Source organism: Leucopleurus acutus (assembly GCF_964270905.1).
Source record: "Leucopleurus acutus genome assembly, chromosome: 11".
In the NCBI taxonomy this organism is placed as follows: domain Eukaryota; kingdom Metazoa; phylum Chordata; class Mammalia; order Artiodactyla; family Delphinidae; genus Leucopleurus; species Leucopleurus acutus.
Window position 1 is genome coordinate 39,307,852 of NC_139152.1, and position 26,404 is coordinate 39,334,255.

General features: G+C 58.9%; 1 protein-coding gene across 1 annotated transcript; it reads right to left on the bottom strand.

The window, feature by feature from the left end:
- Window positions 1-4,290: 4,290 nt before the first annotated feature.
- RAPGEF3 (Rap guanine nucleotide exchange factor 3) lies at window positions 4,291-25,851 on the bottom strand. The gene is made up of 28 exons (XM_082850285.1): window positions 25,672-25,851; window positions 24,994-25,206; window positions 18,982-19,035; window positions 18,790-18,896; window positions 18,461-18,582; window positions 18,140-18,308; window positions 17,444-17,528; window positions 17,058-17,118; window positions 16,871-16,947; window positions 16,547-16,693; window positions 15,884-15,996; window positions 15,504-15,592; window positions 15,127-15,205; window positions 14,769-14,919; window positions 14,608-14,690; window positions 13,763-13,802; window positions 11,176-11,257; window positions 10,744-10,890; window positions 8,754-8,851; window positions 8,182-8,307; window positions 7,915-8,096; window positions 7,579-7,669; window positions 7,389-7,439; window positions 6,368-6,455; window positions 5,955-6,019; window positions 5,445-5,499; window positions 5,274-5,345; window positions 4,291-4,427 (listed from the first exon to the last, which is right to left on the bottom strand). Exons 1-28 carry the CDS (start codon window positions 25,675-25,677, stop codon window positions 4,309-4,311), a joined length of 2,772 nt encoding a protein of 923 aa, XP_082706411.1. The 5' UTR covers window positions 25,678-25,851; the 3' UTR covers window positions 4,291-4,308.
- Between the last annotated feature and the right edge of the window lie 553 nt (window positions 25,852-26,404).

Below are 26,404 nucleotides of genomic sequence, written 5' to 3' on the forward strand. Positions count from 1 at the left end.
CACTCAGCAACCGGGAAGCAGCTCTGGCTGCCCGCAACTCACACTCCAGCGAGAAAACTGAGGCCCCGAGCCCTCCTCAAGGGCCAACAGGATGGCAGGCAGCGTGAACGTCCGGCTCCCTGGCTCGGGGTTCGTAACGGTCAGTCTAAACACACACAAGCAACCAGAGTCTCACACTTTCCCACACAAAGTGGGTCTGGGCTCTGAGCCCAGCCTTTCCTCCTTCTTCTGGGGGTCCCTAGGCCCATGCTCCTGCAGAGGCGGCCCCTCTGGCCCCATCCAGACCACCTGGCCCGCGCACGAAGGCCCCAGGCGTGGGAGAGAAGAGATCTCAAAGCGCAGGGGAGTCGGACTTGGCTTCTCAGAGAGATCAGTTTCATCATCGCTGGGCGGGATGGTAGCCACCCATCACTTGTACCACAAGCCCCTTCCAGGGCCCTGTCAGGCTGGGCTAGGCTCCGGGCTTGAAGAGCCCAGAATCCCAGAGAGGGTCACCCAGATTGGCTGGAGACGGCAGCTGGACAGGCCTGAGAGGACACTATGTACTTCCAGCCCGTGGCCTTGGCACACGTGAGAAGCCCAGAACTTTGTGCACGGGGCAGGGTCTGAGTACACATTCTGGAAATGCATTTATGCTCTGACCTCCATGGGAGGGAGGAGGGATCAAGAACAAGGGCCAGGTCAGAGACCTTCCCAGCCACCAGCCACCATACTGATACTCAGGTGGTTTGTACCAGTGGTGAGCTGAGAGCACCCCAACTCTGGAAGGCAGAGCTGTGAGGCAGGCATGCAGGGTTCTGGGGGCCGGATGGCTGGGACCGTGAACCTGCAGCCCAACGGAGCAGCTGGGGGCCTGGGGGCTTAGGGGTGAGCAGTGAGACCCCGTGGCCCTAGGCACGCACCTCTCTCTGGCCTTGCCCTCTTGGCATCTCGTCCCCTCCGATGGCCTTGTCCTGTGCCCGTCTGCCTAGCTGGGTGGTCTGCTCCAGGACGGCCGGGGCTGCCCGTCTTATAGGTAGGACTCCCCTACAAAGCCCATGGTAAGTATTCCAAAATGAAGGAAGGGAGGGAGACATTTATATGCTGTGTCTATCCCTACGAAAGCAGAAAATGTTGGGACTCAGAGAGGTTGCATCTGGAGTGCCAGGGGCACGAGGAAAGGCATGGATGGGGAGGCTCATTGCATGGGCATGGCTGATACACATCCAGTTCCTTCGCCAGTCCACCCTGTTATTAACCAGTTATGTGACCTTAGGCAAATCTTTACGTGCTCCAATTTGACTACAAAACAGGCGTAAAAATACCTACCCTATCATCAGGGTAAAAATTAAGATAATAGATGTGAAAGTGTGCTGGAAAAGATGAAAACGCTACTCAAATCTCAGTCTATTAGCGCGAGAAATACTGTGAGTAACAGCAACATTAAGAAGATTAATCTTTGCTGCTTGGAAGGCAGAGCAGGCAGAGGCCCGGGGCTGCCGGGAACACAGAAGCCACGGGGAATGTGAAAGCAGGTCTGCCCTCCCCGCCCCCCACCCCCCACCCCCGGGCCCCGCCCCCAACCGTGAGCTCTAACTCTGCTGGATGCCTTGGTGGGGGAAGGGCGCTAGATCACCACCTCCAGGTCTGTCCTGCTTGGAGGGGGCTTGGGGAGAAAGGGGATGGCTGGCTCCCAGGAGAGAAGTGGGAGCAGCCAGAGGGTCGGGGCTCCCCAGGCTGCCCTACCTTTTCACCAGGTCCTGCTCAGCCTGCTGGAGGGGAGCCCTCCCTGGTGTGCACCCCACAATTACAGTCCTGGCCTGGTCCCCAGGCTGCCCCAGGGCTCTGCAGGGAAACTAAGGATAAGAGGGTAAAAGAGGGATGTTAGGAATTACCACCTCTGTCCCTTCTCCCCATAGGACACACACACACACTCCCTCTCTGCTTTACCCCCTTTTAGGTAAGAGATTGTTTTAAAGGTCTGACCTCAGACTTCCTTCTTTCAGCAGTCCCATGAATTCCTCCTCCCATCGCAGCTCTCCCGAAGCTGGGACACACACTGGGGGCCCCCTACACACAGCCCGGGCTGCTAGGGTGCACGAGGGATGCCACAACTCCACCCCATGCCTGGGCAGTCAGGGATACAGAAGGTGACACAGCCCTCAGGGCAAGAGGCCACCGTGACCTGGAGCCTTTCCCTCCGCAGTGGTCCAGCCCATCACTGGGGCCTTCGGCTCCCGGTCTATGTCCCCTGCCTGCCCTGGGCACTGCTTTCCTGGCAAGGCCTCTCCCTACAGGCTCAAAAGGTGTCTGGCCCCAGAGACTAAGGCAGCTAGAGGTGGCCAGGCGGTCAAGGTGGAAGGGAGATTCCTGCACAGCCAAAGCTCCTTGGGGACACGGGTGTGACCACAGGGAAGAAAAAGAGAAATGCTGATGGAGGACACCAGCCCCACCACGCTCAGCTCCCACCGTTCATCACAGGCCTGGTCTCACCCTGGGTCCGAAAGGATGGAGAAGGGCGCCTGGCTGGCCGGTCTGGCCTTTGCTGAAACGTTGACAGACAATGGGTTTAGGAGAGAAGAAAGGCCCTGGGAGTCCTGACTCACCGAGCCTGCACCTCATGTCATGACTGCTCAGCTCTGGAAGCTTCCGTGCCTCAGGGTCCTCCATCTCTACCCACGGGCAAGGGCACACTGGCTTGGTTACCTTGCCGTCTGCTCCACCCCAGGCTGTTCCTGAGGAAGTGGGCTCCCCACTTCCTCTGAGGTGATGTTGCCCCAGCAGGCAGAGGACACAGGACAGCCGTCAGCTGTCACCTCAGCTGCAGAGGCAGAGCTGCAGTTTACTTGTTTGCCACTAAGCGCTGATCTGAGATCGTCGTATCACACCCATCTTACAGATGGAGAAATGGAGGCAGAGAACTGTTCATTGACTTGCTCAGATGCACTTAGAAACCCGAGGCATAATCCCAGTTGGGCTGCCTCCTGCCAAGGGCTCTGGCCCTTTCTGGAAGCAGTGCGTGTCCATGACCACAGGGATGAGAGGTTTGGCAGTGTGGGGGCGGGGGGAGGTGAGGGTGTGTCCAGCCTGAGCCCCGGCAGCTGTACCAGCTGCCTCCTCCTCCCAGGTATGGGCCTACTCCCTCCACATGCCCCAGGACCCTGCTGCTCAGAACCTACTCCGGGTCATCCCCAAGGCCGAGAGGCCCCTCTCGGGGTCAGACAGCGCACCTCCCCTGGCCAGGCTCAGAGCCACAGGGAGCAGAGAGGAGGGCAGCCCCACCTGGGGCTTCCTCACGTGAGTTCCCGGGGCAGGAGGGTCATCACTGCCCGTCACGGCAGCTGGCAGGGGAGAGGGGACTCCAAGCTGACAAGGCTTGCTGGCAGGAAATCTGACTCCTGGATGCCCTTAGGCCTCAGCAAGGGATGGGCTCCCCTCAGAAGCCTCGGCCTTAGCCTCTCCATCACCTCCGCCTTGCCTCGCCTCCCAGAGCACCGCCCAGCGGGGCTGCAAGCAGACGGGCAGGAAGTGGAGTGGGGAGGGGAGAGGAGGGAGGAGCGACCTCTCAGACCACTGTGGACAGCTGAGGGCCACTCCGGCCAGCCCCGTGCAGGGCTCCAGGCTCCTGCCGCTCTGGTGACCAAGCTGAGGTCCAGCCGCAGTCAGCCTTGGAGCCCTGCAGGGTCCCAGAGACCATCCCAGGCAGGGGGCAGGGCTCGGCCTTCCCTGCCACACCCCCCGGGGCTGGCCCGAGAACACAGCCTCTCTGTCCGCTTAGGGTAACAATAAGTCTCCTCAGGGACCACCACTCCCAGACAAACAGCCCCGACCACACCCAGCTGTTTATCGCACAGGCCGTGGAAAGAAAAGCAGCACGGCTCCCACCCTTCCCTGCCTCCCCACCTCCCCGGGCAGCGGGCCTGCCCCTGCCACCCACATGCCACACACATGCAGACGCTCGGTCCACTGCGGAAACACACCCCAGGGGCCCGGCGATGGCCGGTCAACAAAGCCGAGAGGCATGGAATCTGGAAAAGACCTGGTGCGGAGAGCTCTCTATTGAACACACAGAGGGAGCGCTCTGCTCTCCCACCCACTCCAGGGCTTCTCTGTCCCCCATTCCTTGGCCTTGGGCCCCGGCTCATTCCATCCCGAGGTCCTCCTTGGCCACCAGTCATCAAGGGGACGGCTGCCTCCATGCCGCCCACTCCAGGGCCTCAAGTTCAGTCCGCGGAGAGCCCCTGCCCGGCGCGGCCAGCCCGTGGGCCTCCTGGCCCGGCTCGTCCTGGCTCTCCCGGCGGCCAGTGCCTGCTCCAGCCCGGCCCCTCCTCACGGCTCCAGCTCCCGGGAGAGGCGGGACAGTTCCCGCTGGTTGTCGATGACCTTCAGCTGCTGGACGTAAGCCCAGGTGCTGGCTGGACTCCGGGTGCTCAGGGACTGCTCCGAGCCTAAGTGGGGGGAGGGGGGGAGGGGTGGTCGGCGGGGGGGGCGCCGCGCACTTTGGAGAGCCCACCCCTCCTCCTCCAAGGAGCAAATCGGCCTCCCTGCCCTCCGCCACCGAGCCTGCCACTTCCCACGGCCGATCTAGAAGACACCCCGCCCCCCTGCTGGGGCAGAATAGCATGGTGGTCAAGAGCACAGACTGGAGAAAACAGGCCCCCCAAATTGCATACAGTTTAATACCCCTTTTACTAAGCTCAAAAACAACTAAAACTAAAGAATATTTTGTTGTCATATATATATGAGGTATTTAAAAGATGTATACGTATGTGCGTGTGCATATATATTTTATCATACATATATATAATAAACCTATTTTCCAAAACAAGAAAACGAGTAACTCAAAATTCAGGAGAGTGGCTCCCCTGGGCGGGAGGGGCACGAGGACAGGAGAGAGGGACACCACTAGGGAGATGGAAGCTATTGTCAATGTCCTCATGTTTGGCTTGGGTCCAGAGGTGCCCATCGTATTATCAGAATCTACATACATACATTAAAATAATGAGGACGGTGTGGTATGAACTGTGGATTACAATGAATCCCATTTCATGCAACTGAAGGCCAATTAAAAGAACGCAGATCTGGAGTAAGAGTACCTGGGTCCCAGCTCCATCTAACCCTGTGGCTTCCACAGGCTTCTTCAAGGCTCCAGCCTGTTCGCACATCTTCAAGTTAGGATAACATTCTGCCTACCTCACAGAGGTGTTGTGAAGGGTCATCAGCATCACGTATGCACGTGCCTGTAAATGCCAGCCATGGCCAACTCGTCAACGCCCACCCCTGCCCGCACTTACACGTGGAAATCCTGGCCCCCTGGCTGTCCTCGTGCAGGTGGGAGACTCGGCTTCTAAGCGGTGACAGAGGCACTGGCGGGTGAGAGGGGGGAGTCAGCGAGACAGGACCAAGCCAGTGCCTTGAAGGGGACATCGGTCAGGGGCACCTACGCGGGGAACCCGCCCTCTCACCGTTGCTGTGGCTTCTGCAGTGGTGCAGCATCCTCGCAGCTCTGGCCATCATTCTCTGCGGGCCAAGCAAGGACGTGAGACCCAGTGTGAGGAATGGGACCCTGGTGCGGGACAGCTGAAGTGCTCGTGGGAACTAGCGGCTGTAGGAGATGGGGTCCTGTCTGCTGTGCCCCAGCTCACCCAGAAACCCAGTGGGGACCAGGCATTGGGAAGAACAGAGGTCAGGGAGGGCTTAGACGGGAGGGGGCTCCGGTTGAAGAGCGAGATAGTTGAGGCTGTCACCCCAGCACTCCCCAGTGGAGACCAGACCCTCATGAGGGCATGCAATGGAGTAATGGCTATTTTAAAGGAAGAATTCATATTTATATTGTTGAGAACAACTTTAGACCATCTCCCACCCCATCCCCAACCCCTTGCAAGGCCATCGTCTTGCAAGACCCAGAGACCCTCAGCCACATGCATAGCCTGCAACCCATTCCAGTGTCAGGCACCCACTCTCCTCGGACTCACCATCTTCTCAAAGTTGATGAGATTCTCTACCAGCGTGTGATTTCCCTCATGGATGAAGGTCATGTCTGCAAAGAGATGGGCTTTGCTCATAGGTCCCCAAACTCCTTCCCCTTCCAGCAGCCAAGGAAAGGTGAGGGGTCAATAACAGGGGGGCTCGGGCCTGTCGGTCCCCCACATGGCCCTCTTCCTCCCCAACTAACCTCCTGGAGCGATTTCCTTGTATCTCTTAGGCCTCGTATCATCGGCCATCTAATGTCTGCATGTCTTAACTCTGCTCCTACCCTGTGAACTCCTAGTTCATCTTTGTGTCCCCCAGGGCATCAGCGCACTGGAATCACTCAGAGGGTTGGATGGACACACAGGGGCAGGAATGGATGGGATGGAGACAGGGAGGTGGATACTGGCCCTCTTACCTTTGAGAAGAAGGGGCATGAACGGGATGAGGGGAGGGGAGAGCTTGGTGAGGGCCAGACGGTACACACGGTGGTTCCATGAGGGGTCCTGAGAGGGAAGAAGCCACAGTGAGAGAGGGAAGGTCCCATACACCATAACCCACCACGTGCCACAGCGCAACAAAATGCCCACCGTCCCGAGGAGAGGCTGTGCACCCATCCCCTTGGAGCTCAGCTTCCTCTCGGCCCCAGATCTCACCAAGGCAGGCTCTGCGGAGGCGGGAAGGGCCTGGACCTGTGACTGCCAGTCTGCGTGATGTGGCTTCCTGGCCTCTGATTAAACCCCAAGGACACGTCGTGGCCATTATCACAAGGGCCCTGAGGTTTCATGGAAAACTCTTTCTTTTCTGTCCCTGTTTCTCCCTCTCTCTCTCTAGTGGGTAAATTCCTTTGAACCTCTTGAGCCCCAGGAGAAGTTTTTCCTCAAGCGTCTTAGAACCTTGCTGATGAAAGCACCCTGCACTAGCTCTCCCCTGAATACTGTCAAACCTTTCAAACCAGCCCCCCTAACAGCTCCTGGCAGTGGAGGGCTCAGCTCCTGAATTCTTTCCTCATCTTTTGACCCGGGCTGGCACATGGGCTCCTTGAGTCTCCTGAGGGGCCACTGACAGGCCCCAGAACACCATGGGAGCTGAGGTCAGGACCTGCCTCCTGCGTCCTGAGGCAGGTCAGCTGGAATCCAGCATCCCCCAGCGGTCCCCTGGCACCTCAGACCCCAGGGCCAGACACTGCCCTCACGCAGGACCTCATAGCCACAGCAAATGCCATCCCCGCAGCGCACATACTGAGGGATACAGCATACTATCCAATCATGCTAAACACCTGTTCCTCAGCCAGCACCCCAAACTCACAGGCCAAAGGGAACCAGGCCCTGACCCAGGGTAGACAAGGGGACCCAGAAGTAGACAAGGACCGGCAGAGAGGCTGCAAGGGAGCCAAGAATCGGGGTTTCTGGAGGGAGGAACCGGGGCCCAGCACTCACCAGCAGCCTCTCGAGGGCCGAGTAGAGCTTCCGGACTTTGTGGGGCAGCCTCTGTGAAGGAGAGGCAGGCGGGGCTGTCACTGCTCTGGGGTGGGAGCTCCATCCCCAAAAAGGACCCCCAGAACGGGCAGGGGCCTGACTCAGGACCGAGGTGGGAAGGCCCTGGCCTGCCCCGGCAGATGGCACTTACCTCCCAGGTCTGGGCCAGGCGGCTGATGGCCGAGTTGCTGAGGCCAAACATGATGGCAAAGAAGGAATTGAGATTCTTTTGCTCCTTGAGGCTGTGAACAGAAGACCCAGAGACCCTCAGCCACGTGCAAAGCCCCGTACCCATACAGCGGCCGGCTTGGGGTCCAGCGCCCTGCGGGCACTGGGGCCGGACGGGGTGGGGAGGCGGAGGCTCCAGGGGACCCAGGGAAGCGTGGGGCTGGCAGATTTGGCAACACCCTGCCCATGGGTCGGGCATTTAAGTAAAGGCAGCCTCAGGACTCCGCCCACCCAGCGCACCCAGCCCACAGGCGCTCACTGGGCGGCCAGCTTGATGAACTTCCGGAGCAGCTGGGCCCGCAGGCTGGGCACAGGGCAGAGACACAGCTCCGTGGCCACCCAGTACTGCAGCTCGTTGAAGCGGCGCATAAAGCGCTCCAGGTTGGCGGTGGTGACGTCCCGCAGGGGCTGGGGGCCCAGCACGTAGTGGATCAGCTCCACCTGGGCGGGGACAGCATGAGCGGTCAGCGCGTGGCAGGCGGGGAGCCCACATCGCCGGCCCCTCCCCTCCGCTCTGCCCCTGCACCTGGTGGATGCTGTTGAAGAGGCTCCAGTCGTGGTCCGTCAGCTGGCCCGCCAGGTCCTTGGTGCTCACCAGGTCCAGCCCCTCTGCAGAGCCCACAGTGGGCCCCAGCTGCTCGGGGTGTGGGGTCTGCAGGTGGGAGAGTGCTCAGGGGGGCTGCCTGGGGAATCCGGGGGAAAGGTGCAGGGTGGGAGGAGCCTCTGTGCCCAGGGTCGGAGGAATGTCAGGGAGGGCAAGGGCTGGAGGGGCATCTGACGGAGGGGCTTCCCAAGGAGGCATGTCCCAGACAGCTCCCCGACGCTGGGACCCCTCCTTGTAGGGTGCCTGTTCTCTGGGGAACCCCTGATGAGGCAGGTCTCCCTCTTCCCCCTTGAGAGCTCCCAACCAGTTCTCCCCTCCCACATCCTGGGGACTTTCCCCATTGGCTGAGGCCAACTCCTTCCTCTTCCTCAAGGCCCAGCAGCAGTCAGAGCCAGCCCTCCCCGTCTTCTCCATGTGACCCTCTCCTAGCACCCACTCCTACCACCCGCAAAACTCAGCTCCTCCCCAGGCCCTGGCGCCCTGCCTGTCCCTACCAGCTTGTGCACTTCCTGAGGGTTGACAACAAAGAGGCGCTCGTTGAGTCCCAGGGATGTGGCCACACCGTGGGCATCTGGCTGCAGGCCAACAGTGTCTGCAAAGAGAGCAGAGGCTGTGCCGGGTGGGACAGAGAGGGAGGCCAGCGAGCAACCGGAGGCAGGGTGGAGGCCCCACTTAGGAGGCTGGAAGGTCTCTTCTCCCCGAAGCAGGGTTGGAGCCCTGGGCAGGTGTTCTAAATACACAGGTGCGCACGCCCACGCATCCACACACACAGGGTAGCACGGCCCAAGGACGATGAAAGGGGAGTCTTAGTGAGACAGGCTGACGCTAGGCAACGCTGGAGTCTCAGTGAGCCTCGGCTTCCTCCTTTGTCGAACGGAGACACTAAGATTTTCCCTGACTACTCACAAGTCAAATGAAATCATTGATATAAATATAACTAGTGGCTATAAATACACGATACATATACAGGCCCTTTGAGAACTGGGAAAGGCCCTGCAGAAATCTTTGTGCGGATTTTCATCAGCTCTTGTGGACTGAGACTGTGTTTTTAGTCATGTCTGAGTCCCCAGTCCCTAGACCATCAGCCCCCAAAGTAAGGTACACAAGACATCCACGTGTCCGGGAAAAAACCTTAGCTCTTCCACTTTATTGGTTTTTCTCACCTGTTTTGCACTTCTATTTTGTGTGTTGTGTAATGATCATGTAACATTAGGGTAGGAATATATGTATGTGACTTACGAGGAAATATACACATATTATGGAGTTTGTAATAAAATATTGAGGCACGTAGGGTCTCAATAAACACTGGCTTAGGAAGACTGCAACTTGCCAGGTAGCCACCAGAGGGCAGTGCTTCCCAGAGCAGCACATAGGCACAGGTGACCTCATCCTCTCTCCCCACTTCCTGAAGGAAGGAGGCTTTGCCAGTCTCCCTGCCATTCCTTGCCATTATTCTCAGCTGCCTACCCTGGGCTCCAGCTGTCAGACCTGGGCTGTGTCCTTCATGGACAACAGTGGTTTTTAATGTCCCAAGTTCTCCAAAGGCAGGTCTTACTAATCCTCCTGTTGCCGTATTCCGAGCACCAACTTTATGCTGGGTCCCGTGCGAACGGCTTTAAACACAGTAGCTTATTTAATAGCCACAGCAGTCCTATGTGATAGGTACAGTTACAGTGCTCATTCGACAGACGAGGAAACCGAAGTTCACAGAGGTTAAACGACTCGCCCGGGATCACACAGCTAGTAAGCAGTGGGTCTGGGATTCCAGCTCAGATCTGGGAGTCCACTGTCTAGGCTCTTAACCGTCAAGCTGCTCTATCTTACCTGCCATGGTACCTCTACCTCCTAACACACTGCTGGCCCACAGCTGACCCTCAAAGATGACTACAGACTAAATGAGCAACCGCCTGAATTCAAAGGCTCTCGGCGACGCTCTCGCTGTGTGAACTTGGGAAAATCACTGAACCCCTTTGAGCTTAAGTTTCCTTGTCTGAAAATAGGATCAAAATACCTATCTCGTAAGATTGCTATTAGAGTTCAATAAATATGTAAGCATGATAATGATGCAGCAGTAGCTACGTAATAACAGATAATAACGTAGTGCTGAGTATGGGTCAGACAGCATTCTAAACACTTTTATAGATTAGCTCATCTATCCTCACAATTCCTCTATGAAGCAGGCATTCTTTTCATCCCCATTTTACAGATGATGAAACAGAGCCCAGAGAGATTAAGCATCCTGCCCAGGGACAGAGAGAAGGGAGCCAAAGGGCAGAAGTCAAATGTGGGCAACAGGCCCCAGAGTTCATGCTCTTCACCACATGCAAAGCACTTTGAAGAGATGTAAGAAACCTCCCAATAAATGCCAACCATCACTAACATGATAAAGATAATAAAGATGATGATGATCTTAATTCGGGGGATGGGCACGGCTCTGAGGGGGTCCCCTCCCTTGGGGCCACCCTACCCAGAGACACAACTCACCGCCCGCAGAGTTCACCTTCACCAGCACCTGCCCCTTAGTCCAGCCGTCCTCCTGGGCCAACGCCGCCATCACCTCTCTCACTGAGGCCGTCACAGGCAGCTGCAGGGTCAGCACCGAGTGGTCCGGCCGGCAGATGTCATAGGGGACTGGAGAGGAAGGCTGGCTGAGCTGGGGGGGGGGGGGGCTGCTTCGTCTCCCCACCCCAGGAGGGAGAGGGCAGCGACTGCAGTGGAGGGAGGGTCCCGAGCAGGCGGGCAAGGGCACTACGGAGTAGCTTGGGTGGGTAGGAGGCCCTGAGCCAAGGAGAGGGGGAGCCTGGAACACAGACCCCGAGGAGCGTGGCATGCCATCCTCGGCCAGGCGCCCCAAGGTCAAGGGTGATGACAGTAGGGCTCGAGCTATGAACTGGCTGGCTTGGACAGACCACCAACCTTTGTCCCCGACTCGGATGGCACAGTTGCTGCTGGGGAGAGGTTCATCCTGGCTGGGGAGCCAAACAGGCATGTTCCGGGCCTGAGAGGGAGAGAAAGTAAGGCCGGGAGGACACAGGAGAGCATGCAGGGACGGGGAGGGGCCTCTGTCACCAGGAGCATGGCACCCGCGGGGCACGCACACCACCCTGGGGCTCTGCTTGGCCCATGAATCTGGGCCAGGTAAGGCGCTGGGGACTGAGGCTCCTGGAGGAGACAGAGCAAAGTCTGTGCCCCTCTACGTGTGTGTTACCCCCTCTACCAGATGGGTCTAGAATTGCTCTAATACGAACGACACCTCAGCTGTTGATCTCGGTTTTTTCCTCCTTCAGCTACCATTTGCTATTTGCTACATGCCAGGCTAAGTACAGGCATCTTTTAAGTATCTAAATAGTCACCAAAGCCCTTTGACAAAATATTATTATCCTCATTTTATAGATGAGATCAGTGAGGCTCAGAGAGGTTAAGTAACATACCCAAAGAAACACAGCTGCTAGGTGGCCCAGCTGGAATCCTAACCCGCCACCTGCGCCCCCGCCCCCACACACCCCGCTCTCGTCCACCAGCACTCAACTGTGTCAGCTGCCCCGTCACCCCACAGCCCTTCCTCCATGGCCCCACCACAGTGGGCTGCTGGGGAGCCCCCGCTGGCCAGAGGCCTCCCTCACACAGCTCCTCTGCACACCGACCACTCTTTCTAACTCTTGTACTGACTCTCTACCTGCTCTGAAGGTGGCAGATCAGGTTCGGACCTTGGTTCATGGCTCTTCCCTGGATTTCCAGATCTCTGCGCTCCCCTCCGAGCTCCCCCCAGCCTCACGCACCCTCCCACTCCACCCCACCCCCGCAGATGGAAGACTCTTAAAACCATACCACTGAGCACTGAATTTTCTTCCAGGCCCTGGTCTCAAATGCCTCCTGGATCCTCCCGCATCTGTGCTCCATCACCCCAAACTCAACACACCCCTCGGATCCCTCATTCCACCTGCCAGGCTACTCTTCGGCCATTCCCCTGGACTCATGGTTCCTGCTGCCCAGCCCCCGCTTCCCCACGGCATGTCGTCTAGTCCTGGGGTCTCCGCGTGCCCCCCTCCCCAGCCCAGGCCAACCTCAGGGTCCACCAGCCCGTGTGTTGCCTCACTGTTTATCTACTAAAACGGCCCAGCTATTCTCCGCCAGCCTCACCTCTCGAGCGCCTCCCTCTCTACCACTGCCATCTGCATGACCAGAGCCCGATTAAGCTTCCTATCACGGCTCCCACCGTCACTGTCTGCTGGATAGCGCAGTCTCCTCAGCTGACCTATGCAATACGCAAATCTCATCTTGTCAGTCCTCGGCTCAGACACCTTCAACGGCTCACGCTGCTCTGGGGACAAAGGCCAGGTCCCTTACCGTGGCCCACGGTGGGGGGGGGGGCACCTGCTCTGGCCCCTGCCCACCTCCCCCCTCTCCTCCAGGCCCAGCGGTCGCTTCTCCCTGACCCTGACCCGGAGTCAGCCCTCCCCTTCCCGTCTCCAGAGACCCCGTCTTCGCCCTTATACAGCATGAGATTGCCCTGCAGCCCCGTCCCTCGCTTCACTGCAAGCCCCTCGAGGCCAGCGTGGCTCCCCCCGCCCCCTACGGCATCCTCGGCACCTAACGCAGTGCCCGCCGGCCGCTCCCTGAGTGGCAACCACAGGCTGGGGAGACAGAGGTCAAGGCCCTTCACGCGGGCATTCTAGTGGGACATGACAGACACCAACAGACAATAAGCAAGTACACAAAGAAAGAAAACAATTCCACTGGGATAATGCTTTGAGGAAAACCATAGAGGACACCTTGGAGGGGAGCCGGTGGGAGAGGGGCCAGCAGGTAAGGGCAGGAGACTGAGGAGGGGCTGAACTTCACCTTTAGCCGAAAAGGAGCCTGCGAGGAGGAGGGGGGAGCAGGATGAGGTGGGAGAAGCAGCTGGGCGCTGCAGGCCCAGGTGAGGCATCTAGGTGCTATTCCCAATGCATGAGCCCCCAGCCAGCCCCAACTTAGCTGCCCAGCCCCTTCCGCCCCATCCCTCAAATCTCGCGCCCATCACGGCTCTTCCTCCTGCTTCCCCACCCCACCCCACCCCCGCCCGCTGCTGGGAATGGCACTGGGATTTCGGCCTGCCTTCCTCTGGGCTCCCCGCACTGGCCCCCAGGAACCCCTGGGCTTCCGAGGCTACCCCCAGGCACCACCCCTCACCTCTCAGGTGGGAACTGCTAACTGGCTCTAACTGTGAGCATGAATCACCTCCCAGATGGAATAAAAGCCCCCTGGCTTGGGGGGGGCGGGGGGAGCAGTGACCTTAGACCTCTGTGTCTCCCTGCAGGGCCTGGCCCCAGCGCCACATGCAGCCTGAGCTCCATGAACACCTATCCCAGACCCAAGGATGTGCCTGGGGCCGACCGGGGACGGTGGGCTGCCCACGCAGAGCCCCTTGGGTAGGGGCTGAAGGAGGGGCCCGGCGGTCCCTGGAGGAGTGGGGACAGCTGGGGCCCCGCAGAAGTGAGAGGACCTCATTCGGGGCAGACACCTTCATCTGCGGAGATGCGTTCCCACAGCCATTTTCCAACCTGTGGAGCAAGAGAGGAGCGAGGTGAGACTGGCGGGCAGGGCCCCCTGCAGGCGGGATGACATGGGCTCAGGAGCAGAGAGGACAACACGGGCTCTGGATTCTACCTGCCCTCAGCAGAGGCTCAGAGGTCTGCAGATTTGGTGAGGATCAAAGATTCGGTGCGACAGGCAAGACTCGAAATCCAGCCCCCGGATCCTGGGATTTTCCCAGGCCAGCAAGGGAGGGAAAGAGAGCTCAAGGGAGAAGGGGACGCGGTGTCCGGGCAGGCAGCCTGCACAGGAGCTCTCCCTGGACCTCAGCCGCCCCCATGGGATGCCTGGGAGGGCGGGAAGGTCTCGGAAGGCGAGGTAAACGCTAGGAAATTGACCGGGCTGGCCGGCAGGAGCTGGCACCACAGGTGCTTGGCAATAATTAGGAGGCAGTGAGCACAGCAGGTGTGCTGGGGCTAGAAGGATGGCCCACGAATGACTGTGGCTGCATGAGCGTACGGAGGAGCACGTGATGGGAGGGTGAGTAGCAAGGGGACCGGTAAGAACACTAACAAGTCTAGACAAGTGAGCACAGCACACCCTGAGCTGCACTCTTCAGGTGCAGTGAGGGGTAGGTATTCTCCCAGTTTTACAGACAAGAGCTGAAGCCCTAGGGGGTGGGGGGAGGCAGTGAGGGTAATGGGCTCAGGGCGGCATAGCTACAGTGGTGCAGCCTGGATTGAAGCCACGTGCTTGGCCCCAGAGGCAGTGCTCTCCATCCCCGCTGCGCCGCCCGTCCCCCAGGTGACGAGTTAACTTGAGCCAAAGCATCACCTGTGGTGTCGCCGCCTCTCTGGCCACTGCTCCCGCAGCAGGTTGCAAAGCCGGGCATCCCTGCTCACCAGGTCTGACAGTTTCTGGGAGGAGCCAAAGTTCACTGAGACTCCACGTCCACCCCGGGCAGCCCGGTCCAGCCCTGCCTCACGCCCAGGTACCTGGAGGAAGCTGGTGGCCACAGGGTCGGTGTGGAGTATGGGGCCGTACAGGGCCACCCACTGGCTGACCAGCCGCAGGATCTGTTGTCTCTTGTTGCAGATGTAGGTGCTGCACTCCTGCTCGCTGCCTCCCACGGGCTCCGCGTGGAAAGTGGGCACCCGTCAAGGGAACCACAACATCTAACCAGACCACCCACCACACCTTGGGCAAGGGAGGGGCAGGACGCCCAGAGCCCATATGCACAAGCTGGGCCTGGCACGATGCTGGCACTTCGGGGGGTTCGGCACAGCCACGATACGAGGGATTCCTTCTCCCCACTCCACACGCCATCCTAATCCCCTGGGGCTGGAAGGATATTGGTGCAGGAGGGCAGCGCAAAGCTGGGCAGTGGGCATGAAGACACTGTGGGTCAGGAGGAAGTCGCTGAGGAATGTCTCTGTAGGGCAGGGACAGGGGACAGGTGGGGGCTTCAGCGGTCAAGTCTACTGAGCACAAGTATATGCACAGCTGGAGCATCCCTTTCCCCAATCCCACCACGGGCAAGGGACCAGCGATGCCCAATCCCTGTCAGTGCGCTTCCCACCCAAACCAAGAACACAGGAATGCAAACTTCCCGTCAACTGACCAAATGGACCAAACTAGCACCCGATGAGGTCAGACGGCAGGGTGCCTCTCCCATGCTGTGCTGACCACCCAATGAGTCAGAGAGCAGTCAGGGTGTCTCCTGCCCCTACCTGTTGGGTCATGAGCACTGGAATCAGGCCGCATGGCCTCCAACAGAAGTTCTAGGATCTTCTCCGGGGTGCCAGACATCACTATATACCTAGCAGAAGCAGCCAGTCCATAGCACTTATGCCACGACTCCCCTTCCCACAGCCGGGGCAGACATCAATAATCAATCGTATCACTCATCCCTATTTGCCAGCCCTCTCTCACCTTGGGGTGGAGGGGGGACCAACTCAGGGGATGCCTCTTAGTCCCTGGAAGCCTCTCCACCCCCAGGTGGCCAGAGGGCAGGGGTATGACACGGGGAAGGGAGTAAAGCCTGGGAAATGGAAGGAGAGGAGGTGGGCAAGAGAGGTGGTATGGAAAGGGAGCATGGTGGGTATGTTACCGGTTCCTGCCTGGGGTTGGGGGACGAGAAGGGCCAGTGCCCTGAGAGGTTCTCTCCAGCACCAACACCACTTTGCCATGTTCTTCCAGCCTCATGGTCTTCGCTTCCACATCCTGGAGAACAAGCCCACACCCAGTGCTCAACATACACCGTGACTCCTTTCCCCACACTACAGCTTCTCCCTCTCCCTCCCCCGTTCCAAACGCTGAACCCCACAAGGCTCGCACAGGGACCCTCAGCCCTTCTCCCACTCCATTCAGTGCCCATGACCTTGGTTTTAACCCCCACTCCTACCCCTGCCCATCACCCAGCCTGAGCCCTTCCTCCACCCCATCCCTCCCAGGGCTCCCTCCGTGGATCCCACGCTCCATTATGCTGCATCCCCTTGCACTCTAGACCCCCACCCCTCTGTAAGCCCGGCCCCCTGGTCTCCCACCCGAGCCAGGGTCCCCAGGGCTCGCTGGCCCTCCTCAGCACGCTCTGCACCTCCTCACACACGCAGGGCTGGGCTGCCACCTGCAGCCAGCGCCCCGAGCTTCTCCACCCTCGACCTCTCCTTGACCCTTAAAGGCTCTCTCTGGTCTTTACTCTTTGCCCCACACCACTTCTCCAGAGACGTGTCCCTGCCACGTCCCCTGCCCTCCCCACCCCCAGCAATGGCACCTTGATGATACGGTTGAAGTCCTGCTTGTCCACGCGAAGAAAATGGCAGTTGTCCTCTCGCAGGATGATGGTGGCTGCCCGGGGTGCGTCGTTCACCAGAGCCAGCTGTCCGAAGTCGTCTCCCTCGTGCACTGTGGTCACCAGGCCCTGCAGCCAGGCCTGAGTCACAGCCCAGCCCCGCCGCTCAGCCCTCACCGGGACAGACCCATGGTAGACAGAGCCACCAAGGCAGGAGGAGACCCGGGAGATCAGCAGCCTTGGGTCTATTAAAGGCACTGCCCATGAGGTCAACCCCAGGGGGCTGGGCAGGGAGGGAAGACTCACCTTGCCGTGGGTCACCACATTGACAGATCCCTTCCAGATGATGTACCAGGAGGTGCCCTTGTCCCCCTGGCTGAACACTGAGAGAAGCACAGATCAGACATGCCCCCGGGGACCCATCACTTCTTCCCTGTGGCCTCCGCCCATGTCCAGGTCCCTGGTGCCCAGCTTCCCATCCTGTCTGACTTACACACGGTCCCTGCCTTGCTGTGTGGTTCAAAGAGCAGAACTGCCGCTAATTCCCGCTTCACCTGGGGGTGGGGAGAGGAGGGTCTATGAGGTGAGTTCAGGGGAAGAGGGAGCATGTGAGGCAGTTAGGTCCAAAGCCACAAGTGCTCAGGGGACAGAGATGTAGTTAGGTCAGGTGACCTGGGATTCAGCGGGAGACAAAGCAAGGGGAAGAAATGGGCAAAGAGAGGCAGAAGGGCTTACAGATAAGGATGCCGGGGGCAAGAAATTAGACTGAGGTTTCCCAGCCACAGGCAGAAGGGGAGGGGAATGTCTTCTGGCCCAGCAGCGGTCACAGGGAAGGGAGGTTTGGCGGTGGGGAGGGCAGGGCTGGGTCGGGGGACTGACCGAGTTGGAGAGGTGGGCCACAGCCTTGATGTGCAGCAGCTCCTCAAAGATGAGGTCCAGCTCCTCGTCTGTGCGCTGACCGGGGCTGCGGGCACAGGAAGGCGGGGAAGAAGTGATGAGCTGTGGGCCCAAGGCCAAGAGCGGGAAGCCACCACGTCCACCCAGCTTGGGCCTGGGCCAGCCGGTGCCCCAGCAGTAGCTGTTTATCAATAGTGGGCCAGTCTTTACCGGGAGCACACTGTGTGCCAGACACGGGGCCATGCGCTTTACACGCATTACCTCATTCCACCCTCACGACAACCCCATGACGTTGGTATTGTTATCCTTTGACAGAAGAGGAAGCCGGCATGGAGAGGCCCAAGGTCACCGAGCTAGTAGCCAGTGGAACTGGAATTTGAACGCAGACCTGCCGGCGGATTCCAAAGCCCTCTGTCTCTCTGCATTGCAGAGTGGGCAGCGTCTCCAGAGGCCACGTGTCCCACGGCCTCAGTTACAGAGGAAGGACCATGTTCAGAGGGGGAAGGAGGGCTCGAGATCACACAGCAAGCCCATGGCGGAATGCAGACCAGAGCTCAGGCCTCTGGTCCAGCCAGCGTCCCTTCCCTCCACAAAAAGTAAGGGACCACCCCCTTAGAGGGGAAACCGAAACTACCGAGTCCGAGAGCAGGGCCGCGAGATGCAAGGCGCCCGACTTACGGCTTTCGAAGCGCCACCGTGAGCAGGGCATCAGGCCCCCGCTGGGAGAGCAGGGCCAGAGCCTCAACGAGCTCCTCCTCCAGCTCGTGGAGGCCTGCAGGCTCCGGCTCCGGCCCGGGGAAACGGTAGAATTGGGTATCTCGATCCTGGAAGGCCCAGTCGTGTTTCACTGGGGGGCAGAGGCCCAGGCGTGGGGGAGGAGAGGAAATTGAGGCCACGTGGGTGTGAGGCCCCCTGCTGCAATGCCCACCAGCAATGCCCACCAGTGCCTGCTCCCCAGGACTGCCCAGCCCCCGGCACCCACCCAGGGCTAGGGCTCACCATGACAGAGGGCACCTTCATCCAGCAGCACCTGGCAGATTCCCACGGCTTGGCTCCGGGAATGGACCCCCAGCCCCAGGGCCAAGATCCCATCCACCAGTTCCCGGCCAGAGCAGCATTGCCTGGGAGGTGAAGGGGCCAGGGAAGAAGAAGGAGTCTCAAATGGCAGGACGGGAGAGGCGAGAGGGAAGAACACTCCATCTGAAAGGCACCTGGGTCTAGAGGCAGGGCTGGGCCCAGGTGCCTGGACAGAGTGAAAGGGAAAGAAAACAGGGGGTGGGGAGGGTTTGGAGGGGGTGGGCAAGGAGGTAGCCAAGGCCACTACTCACCGGTGGAGTCGGAGGTGGTACTTTCGGTCTCGGATGAGGTTGGGGCAGGTGGCCAGGAGATGCCGATGCAGCTGCCTCCCCGCCCTCAGCACCCGCTCCGTGGAGGCCTGGGCCGGGCAGAGGCACAGCTGGCTCAGGCCCTGAAGCCCTCGCTGTGCTCCGCCTCCCAGCTCCTCCCCTCGTGGCTTGTACCTGCTCGAGGCTCACGCTGAAATCCAGGGACTCCTCGCTGTTGGCGAGTGGCGTCTGAGGGCAGTGGGAGGGTTTGAGTGTTAGTGCCAGGCCTTTAAACCCAGCTGTCAGATGCCCACCCCAGTCAGTCCCAGCCCCTGCCCAGTCCCCGACTCCAGGCGTCCACTTAGCTACTCTTTCAACAAATACTCACTGAGCACCCCCCATATGCCAGGTGTCCGCCTCATGCCCGCCCTGCTGCCCTATCCCCAGACCCTTGTCTTGCTTCCTGACTCCAGCGGTGCAACCCCACAGATGAGATTCCAGTTCTGCTTACTCAGGGCCCAGGTGTGCCCAGGCTCCCAGGTAAACTGCACCGTGTAGGGAAGGGGCACAGTGGAGCTGGGGGGAGCATGACGACATGAGATAAGAAGGCCAGGGAGAGGCCAGAAAGTGAGCAGCTCGGGAGGCCTGGAGTCCCAGGGCCTCCTGCCAGGCCAGGGTCAGTCCCCAGTCACAGGGCCGTGGGCGAAACTCCTGCCCTCTGTGGGCCTCAGTGCAGACTGGTAGTTAAAAATACAAACCCTGGAGCCGACTCCTGGATTCAAATCCCTGCTCCTCTGTTTACTGGCAGTGTGACCCTGAATATATGATTTAACCTCTCCCTGCCTATAAATCTATAAAACATTCCTAACAACAATTCAGGCTTTAGGAAGGATTATGTGAGTTAATAGAGATCACATGTTTAAAGCACTGCCTGACATATACATGTAATTGTATATACATGTTAGTTATTATTACTGATCTGTGAAGCTGGAAGGCCCCTTTCCTCTCCAAGATGCTGTCACTGCTAGCTCATAAATAACCCTGTAACAGTGAGTCAGTCTTGGTAGCACACAGGACAGCTCTGGAAAACGGGGTTTACGTACAAATCATTGGTGAACGAGGTTTCCCTGCCCTTGGCATCAACTGGGCATCCAGGACTCCTGGGCCTGTGTGCCCTGGGATGTCGGCCATGGAAGCCTCCCATGCCCCTCTTTTCCTGCCACCTGAGGACTGGAATTTGTGGGCATCTCTGGACAGGATGCCCTACCCTCTATGAGCCATCCCAAAGGCAGGCACTTGAAGTTTACAAAGTATGTCTACCTCCATGATTTCATCTGATCTCATATAGAATAGGATCAGATGGGAAGTAGGCAGAGCAGGTATTGTCTATCCCCCCTGACTTAGGAAGAAACAAAAGTCTAGAGGTGAAGTGCGCTTGTAACTCAGACACAGCCGCACAGCCACAGATAAACTCAAGTTCCTACCAGAAGTGCTCACATTCTTGGTCCCACTCCACCCACCACACCTGCCTGTTTCCTCTCCCGTCCCACTTCTCTCTGCTGCTTTCCCATCCGCACACAGGGCCTGAAGAGGACCTGGCTGGGGAGCTAGGGTACGACCAGGCCTGGGGCCACAGTCCCTTCCCCTGGTCCCAGCATCCTCCCACCGTGTGCCAGGCAGAGGCCTGAGGTCTGGCGCGCATAGGTGCCTGGCCCAACGCCGGACGGAAGTCGCTAGGTGTCCCATAGGTATCCCTGACCCGGTCATGGGGCCCATCCTGGTGCCAGACATAGCCCTGGAGACTTACTGACAGGAAACAAGGAGGGGGAAGGGCAGGAGTTCTACCCAGCCAGCCCCCTGTGTTGGAACAAACAGTACCGAGTGCTAATGACTTGTTGTTGTAGCTGTCAGAGTGCCCAGGTGGCCCCAGTCCCTGCCCCAAGTCCCTTCGGTGCCCACGACCCAGGCTCCCGCGCACACACACTCCCTTCCTGGTATTATTGTGACCCCGCAGGGCACATCAGGAGGGGAGGTGCCTGGTCACGTGGCCAGGCTGGTCAAGACTCAGATCTCAGATCCTCAGGCCTTGCTGAAAGCACTTCCTGTCCTGCCCCAGGGGATGTGCACGGAGGCTGGAGGCTCGGAAGCTGGGGGCTCTGGCCCATCAGAGCTGAGGAAGGCATCCTTCTCATTTTGCGAGGAAAGCAGGAGCCCAGAGGGATGAAGCAACTTGCCCAGAGTCACACAACCGCTTAGAAATTTAAGATCCCACTGCATAACCCTACCAACGCTGACCCCGAAGTAGGTGTTTGTCTCCTATTTCACAGCTAGAGAAAAGGAGGCTCAGAGGTTACATAACCTGCCCCGTGAGCCGGTAAACAGGAGCACCAGGATTCACGCTGTGCCTCTCCGACTCCAAAGCCCACGTCCTTAGCCACCAAGCCCTACCATATCCCATGGTGCCTCCGCGGCCCTGTGCTTCCCCCACCGTGTGCCATGAAAGCAGAGATGATAGAGGTGAATGCCGCCCTCAGGAATGTTCCACGGGCAAGGAAGTTTGGAAAATACTGGGTTAGACCAAGTTCCATAGCCCCTCTGGACCCCTGCCATGTTCCCAGCATCGGGGTGGAGGCGCTATTCCAGAGCAGCAGGTGTGTGGGCTCCGGAGCCAGGCACCTGGGTTCAAATCTCGGTTCCCCATTACCAGCTGGCTGTGTGACCTTGGGCTGCTTATAAATGTCTCTGTGCTTCAGCGTTCTGTAACATGGGGTTGATGATAACAGCACCTGTCCCACAGGGTAATTCTGAGGATCCGATGAGTTCATAACATGCAGCATTCGAAGCCGCGCCTGCTCTGTAGTAACTGCTTAGTCAGTGTTAAGTACCTTGATGTAACATTATTATTTCATGCTGGGCACCTGTCATCTGGACACAGTGCAAGAAATGTTGTACTTCCGCTGACCCTGTCCCTGATCTGATAACCCTGAGTGTCAGCTTAGAGGGTTCTCAGCTGGAGAGCAGCGGCTGGTACGGCAAGGGTGAAGGCCCTCACCCACCGCCTCCTCTTATGTCTGGACAGGAAGGACTCAGGGTGCAAGAGGAGGTCCCAGCTAGCTTCCCTGGCATCAGCACCATGGCCTGCCCCACCCCCGTCACTGAGGGTCAGAGTCGCGCTGGAGGGGCAGGCACAGAGCCAGAAAGCCATGTTGGGACCCGTCAGACCAGTTCCCTTAGGCCACAGCTAGGGTCTCAGGCCAGGGCTGTGGACGATGGGACTGGGAAAGGATGCATGAGTGGGGGTGATGTTTTGGGGTGTCGGTGTTACCATCCGCAGCAATAGAAAGTCCACTATGAGCTTGAACTCTGCAGCCAGATCGCCTAGGACCAAAACCCAGCTTTGTCCCTTAGCAGCTGTGTAACCCTAGACCTGTCACTTAGCCTCTCTGTGCTTCTGCTTTCGCATCTATAAAATGAGATGATGGCATTAGTAGCTATCTCACAGGGCTGCTGTGAGATTATCTGGTATGACAAAGTAAAGCTCATAATAGCGCCTGGGATATAAATACTACACAACGATTAGCTACTACCGTGATTTGGACGGGTTCGATGAAAGCATGTTTTCTGAGTTAGAGAATAGAGCCACGTCCCCCAAATAAGTCACTCAAAGAGAAGCATCCCAGGCTTCTCTGAGCTGGTAGGACCCACCAGAGGTCATCCTGATCTCGCCCCTGCCTCTAGACAGATTGGTCCCTCTGTAGGCTCCTGGACATCAGACAAGATCTCATCTCCCCGTCATGTTTTCCAAAGGAGACGTCCTTCCATCCCCTTCCAGCATCAGCTTTGCCGTGGTTGGTAAGTCCTTTCTGTATCTAACCCCAGGCCCTCCTGCTGTAACCTGCTTTCATTTTCTCTTGTCCTGGTCTAGTAGGAACAGAAAGTGCTCTCTTCAGACCTCAGGAGGTTGATGGGTTTCCCCCTTGATTTTCTAAGAGGGGGGCATGGCCTGAATAACTCCCAGCACTGCCCTCCTGGGACTCGACCCCACCTCCTTTCAACATCCACCCTTCACCCTGTGTGTGCACGCTCCCTGCCGGGTACTTGTTCCCTCATGTGAGCCCCTCCTCGGCCAAAGGCATCATCCAGAGAAGAGAGGTATAGCTCACAGGTACCCAGAGTCTCTTAAACACAGACGCCGTATGCTAACACATATATATGGAATCTAAGAAAAAAAAAAAAAAAGGTCATGAAGAACCTAGGGGTAAGATGGGAATAAAGACATAGGCCTACTAGAGCGTGGACTTGAGGATATGGGGAGGGGGAAGGGTAAGCTGTGACAAAGTGAGAGAGTGGCATGGACATACATACACTACCAAACCGTAAAATCGATAGCTAGTGGGAAGCAGCCGCATAGCACAGGGAGATCAGCTCAATGCTTTGTGACCACCTAGAGGGGTGGGATAGGGAGGGTGGGAGGGAGGGAGACGCAAGGGGGAAGAGATATGGGAACATATGTATATGTATAACTGATTCACTTTGTTATAAAGCAGAAACTAACACACCATTGTAAAGTAATGATACTCCAATAAAGATGTTAAAAAAAAAAAAACACACAGATGCAACGGGCTGAAACCACCTCTGCCCCCCCACTCCCCAGAGATGGTCCTCAGGAGAGGATGTGTCCTGTCTCTAGCCCTGAAAATCTAAGTTCCCTCTAATCACCAACACCCACACATACCTGGCAGGGGAGGGGCTTTGCTTCTGTGCCTCTGACCCCATTTTTTACTCCACTAACCCTCACCCTCACTCTTCCAGCCTCCCCATGCATACCAGCCCTTCAATTCTGGGGGACTGGGGGAGACAGGAGACAGCCTGGTGGCCTCCTCCACCCCCTCCCAGACTTTGGGTCCCAGGGGATCCTCCAGTGACCTCATTGTCCTGGCACCTGACCTTCCCCCCACTCCCCACCTTGCCTCTACAAGCTGGGAAGGGGACAGGAAATGCACAAGTAATTATAGCCTGAGAGGGAAGGAGGGAGGGAGGGTTCCAGCCCACTGGCTCCAAGCAGTAGCTACTGCCAGTGACCTGGGGGGTGAGGGGGGCAGACAGCGAAGCCCAGAGGGAACCCAGCTCCCCTGCCCCCTCCAGAGCGTCATCTGGAACAGGACCCAGGCCCATGAGGCCCCTTGTCAGGAGGACCCAGGGAGGGAGGAGTTGGGGGAGAGCTGGGGACTGACACCTAGATTCTCCTCCCGATTCCCATTGCAAGGAGAACCCCATCACCTTGGTGGGCTTCAGTTTTCTCAACCCAGCTTCATATTTTGGTAAATATAAATGGTGGTTGGGTGAGGTAGGAGGAAGGAGGCAGAAAGTGGTGGTCATTCTACTCAGAGGAATTTGCTGATAAGAGAGGAGCTCTCCCAAGCCCTGCTTTCTCTCCGCCCCTTTGCCCAAGTACTCTCCCCGCACTCACCTCCACCCAGGCTGGGCACAGGTAATAGACACAGCGAATCTCAGGTGAAGAACCTATTAAGTCTGGGTGGTTGGGGAGAGCTTCTCTGTGATTTGGATCCTGCAACCTTTATCCTGCCCCCCAGCCCCCCCACATCCTTCCCGCACACCCTTTCTCTCTCCTTCATTCTTGCAGCTCCAGAGAGATTCTTCACCGGCAAAGGGAGCTCCGTTCATCTCAGAGCCTCCAAACTTCTCAGAATTGTCCCCTGAGCCTCTCAAAGCCAGATGCCAAGCAATGTTCACATGACCACCTCACCCCAAAATCCAAAAGCAGACTCGATGCAGTTCAGCCCTCACTAAAGGAGAATGTTGTCGCGGCGATGTTTAAAAAACAGTAACCAAGCTTACTTCTTGACCCCCACTTGACCTGGTCCCCAGCATTTCATACATGCCTCCCACCACCACCTGGAGGACACGCAAGCACCTAACTCTAGGCACACAGAGGTGACAACTAAATGACAAATCCCTGTACCCCGCCCCTCATGCCTGAATGGGGGGACTTGGGCACCACATGCACACGCAGTGCAGCTGGGTGAGCCACCCACACACTGCAGCCAAGCTGCCTGACCCACTGTCCACCCCAGCTGTCCCCCTCATGCCCCCAGAGCGAGCTGGGCCGCCGGAAGCATGCCCGTTCTTCCGATCAGGGCCCCCTCCAGCCCTGGTGCCTGGCCCGGGCAGGGGGTGGGCACTCACCCAGCGAAGCCCCTGGATGCAGCTGGGGCGCTGGTGCTCAAGCAGCAGCTGGTAGGAGCAGCTCCGGGACCGATGCATCCTCCTCAGCACCATGTTGAGCAGCGTCCCCTCCGGCACCACGTCCGGGAGCCCTCCCACCGGCGGTGCTCCCAGAACTGAGCTGTCCTCCACAGCCAGGCCCACCTGCCAGCGGCTTTCACCTGGCCAGCTCACCTGTGACGGGAGAAGGAAGGCAGACAGCCATGAGGCCGGGCCTGGGGCAGCTGGACCAAGGCACAACTGCCCCAGGCAGAACCACTTCCCTAGAGTCCTCTGGACTGGTCAGGCGGAGGTGCTGCAGCCCTGCCAGGAGCCGGGGGAGGGACAGGAAGACCTTCACTGGGGCCTGCCGGTCTGGCGCACTTAGGGGTCTCCAGCTGGCGCACCAGAGATCAGGTCCTTCTTCCCGGTCTTCTGGGGAATTCTGCCCCACTCCACCGCCCATGGCCCTGCAGGGATCTCCACCGACTCCCGGTATGAGACTACGGACTCTGGATGCCCCAGAAATGCAGCTTCAGCTCAAACCATTCGTTTCTCCACCTCCCTCACCCCTGACCAAGCCTCTCTCTCCCACCCCAACTCCCCGACCGTGCCAGCTTCCTCTCCGGCTCCTCCTCCCCCTAACCCCACCTTACCCACCTTCATATTCTTCCTCGAGCTCGCACAGCCGTGCAGCCTCTAGCAAAAGGCGGGGGCTGACGGGAGACCCCCCGCCCCCCTTCCCCCCGCCAACAGCGAGCCCCTGCTGTAAGTCCCAGGCGAAGTAAGCAGGCCAATTCCTGGCTGGACCCGCTGCCAGGGCAGCCCGAGCCAGGCTGGGTTGAGAGGCTCCTCTTGGGTGGGGGGAAAGCTGGGGACTTGAGGGGCGGTGTTCCCCCACCCCCAGCGGCAAGGAGCCCCGAGCCTCCCCTCCGTCCCAGACGAAAGAGCCAGCTGGCACCGGGCGCTGAAGCGAGGCTGCAGCTGGCACTGGTCCGGGCGGGAGCTGTCACACCCCCTGCGCGGCCCGCCCTCTTCCCTTCCCGGGAAGGACCGGGAGGGCGGGGAGGACGCGCCAGGCCTTACAGTAGGGAAGGGGGCGGGGGCGGGGGCGGGCACGGGCGAGGGGCGGAGTCTCGAGCCCAGGGTGAGCCGAGCCGGCGGGAGCCCGGGTCCCGAGAAACCCTGGCGGGCCGGAGCGCCCTTGGGTTGCGAGCCGGGGCCGCGGCGGCGGGGGTGTCGGGCTAGGGGCTGCGGGCCGCTACACCGGCCGCCACGTGGCCGGGAGGAGAAATGCAAACAAGGAAACCGGGGGACGGGGGAAGGGGGTGAGTCATTGCGGCCCCACCCGGGAGGGAAATCCGGGCTGGGGCCGCTTCCCGGCCGGCCGGGG

Excerpts from the sequence above, each read along its gene's own strand:
- RAPGEF3 (XM_082850285.1), bottom strand. Across the intron at positions 7,670-7,914 it reads TTCATCAAGCTGGCCGCCCA|CCTCAAGGAGCAAAAGAATC; the intron begins GTGAGCGCCTGT and ends TTCTGTTCACAG. Across the intron at positions 6,456-7,388 it reads CGGCCCTCGAGAGGCTGCTG|GACCCCTCATGGAACCACCG; the intron begins GTGAGTGCTGGG and ends CTTCCCTCTCAG.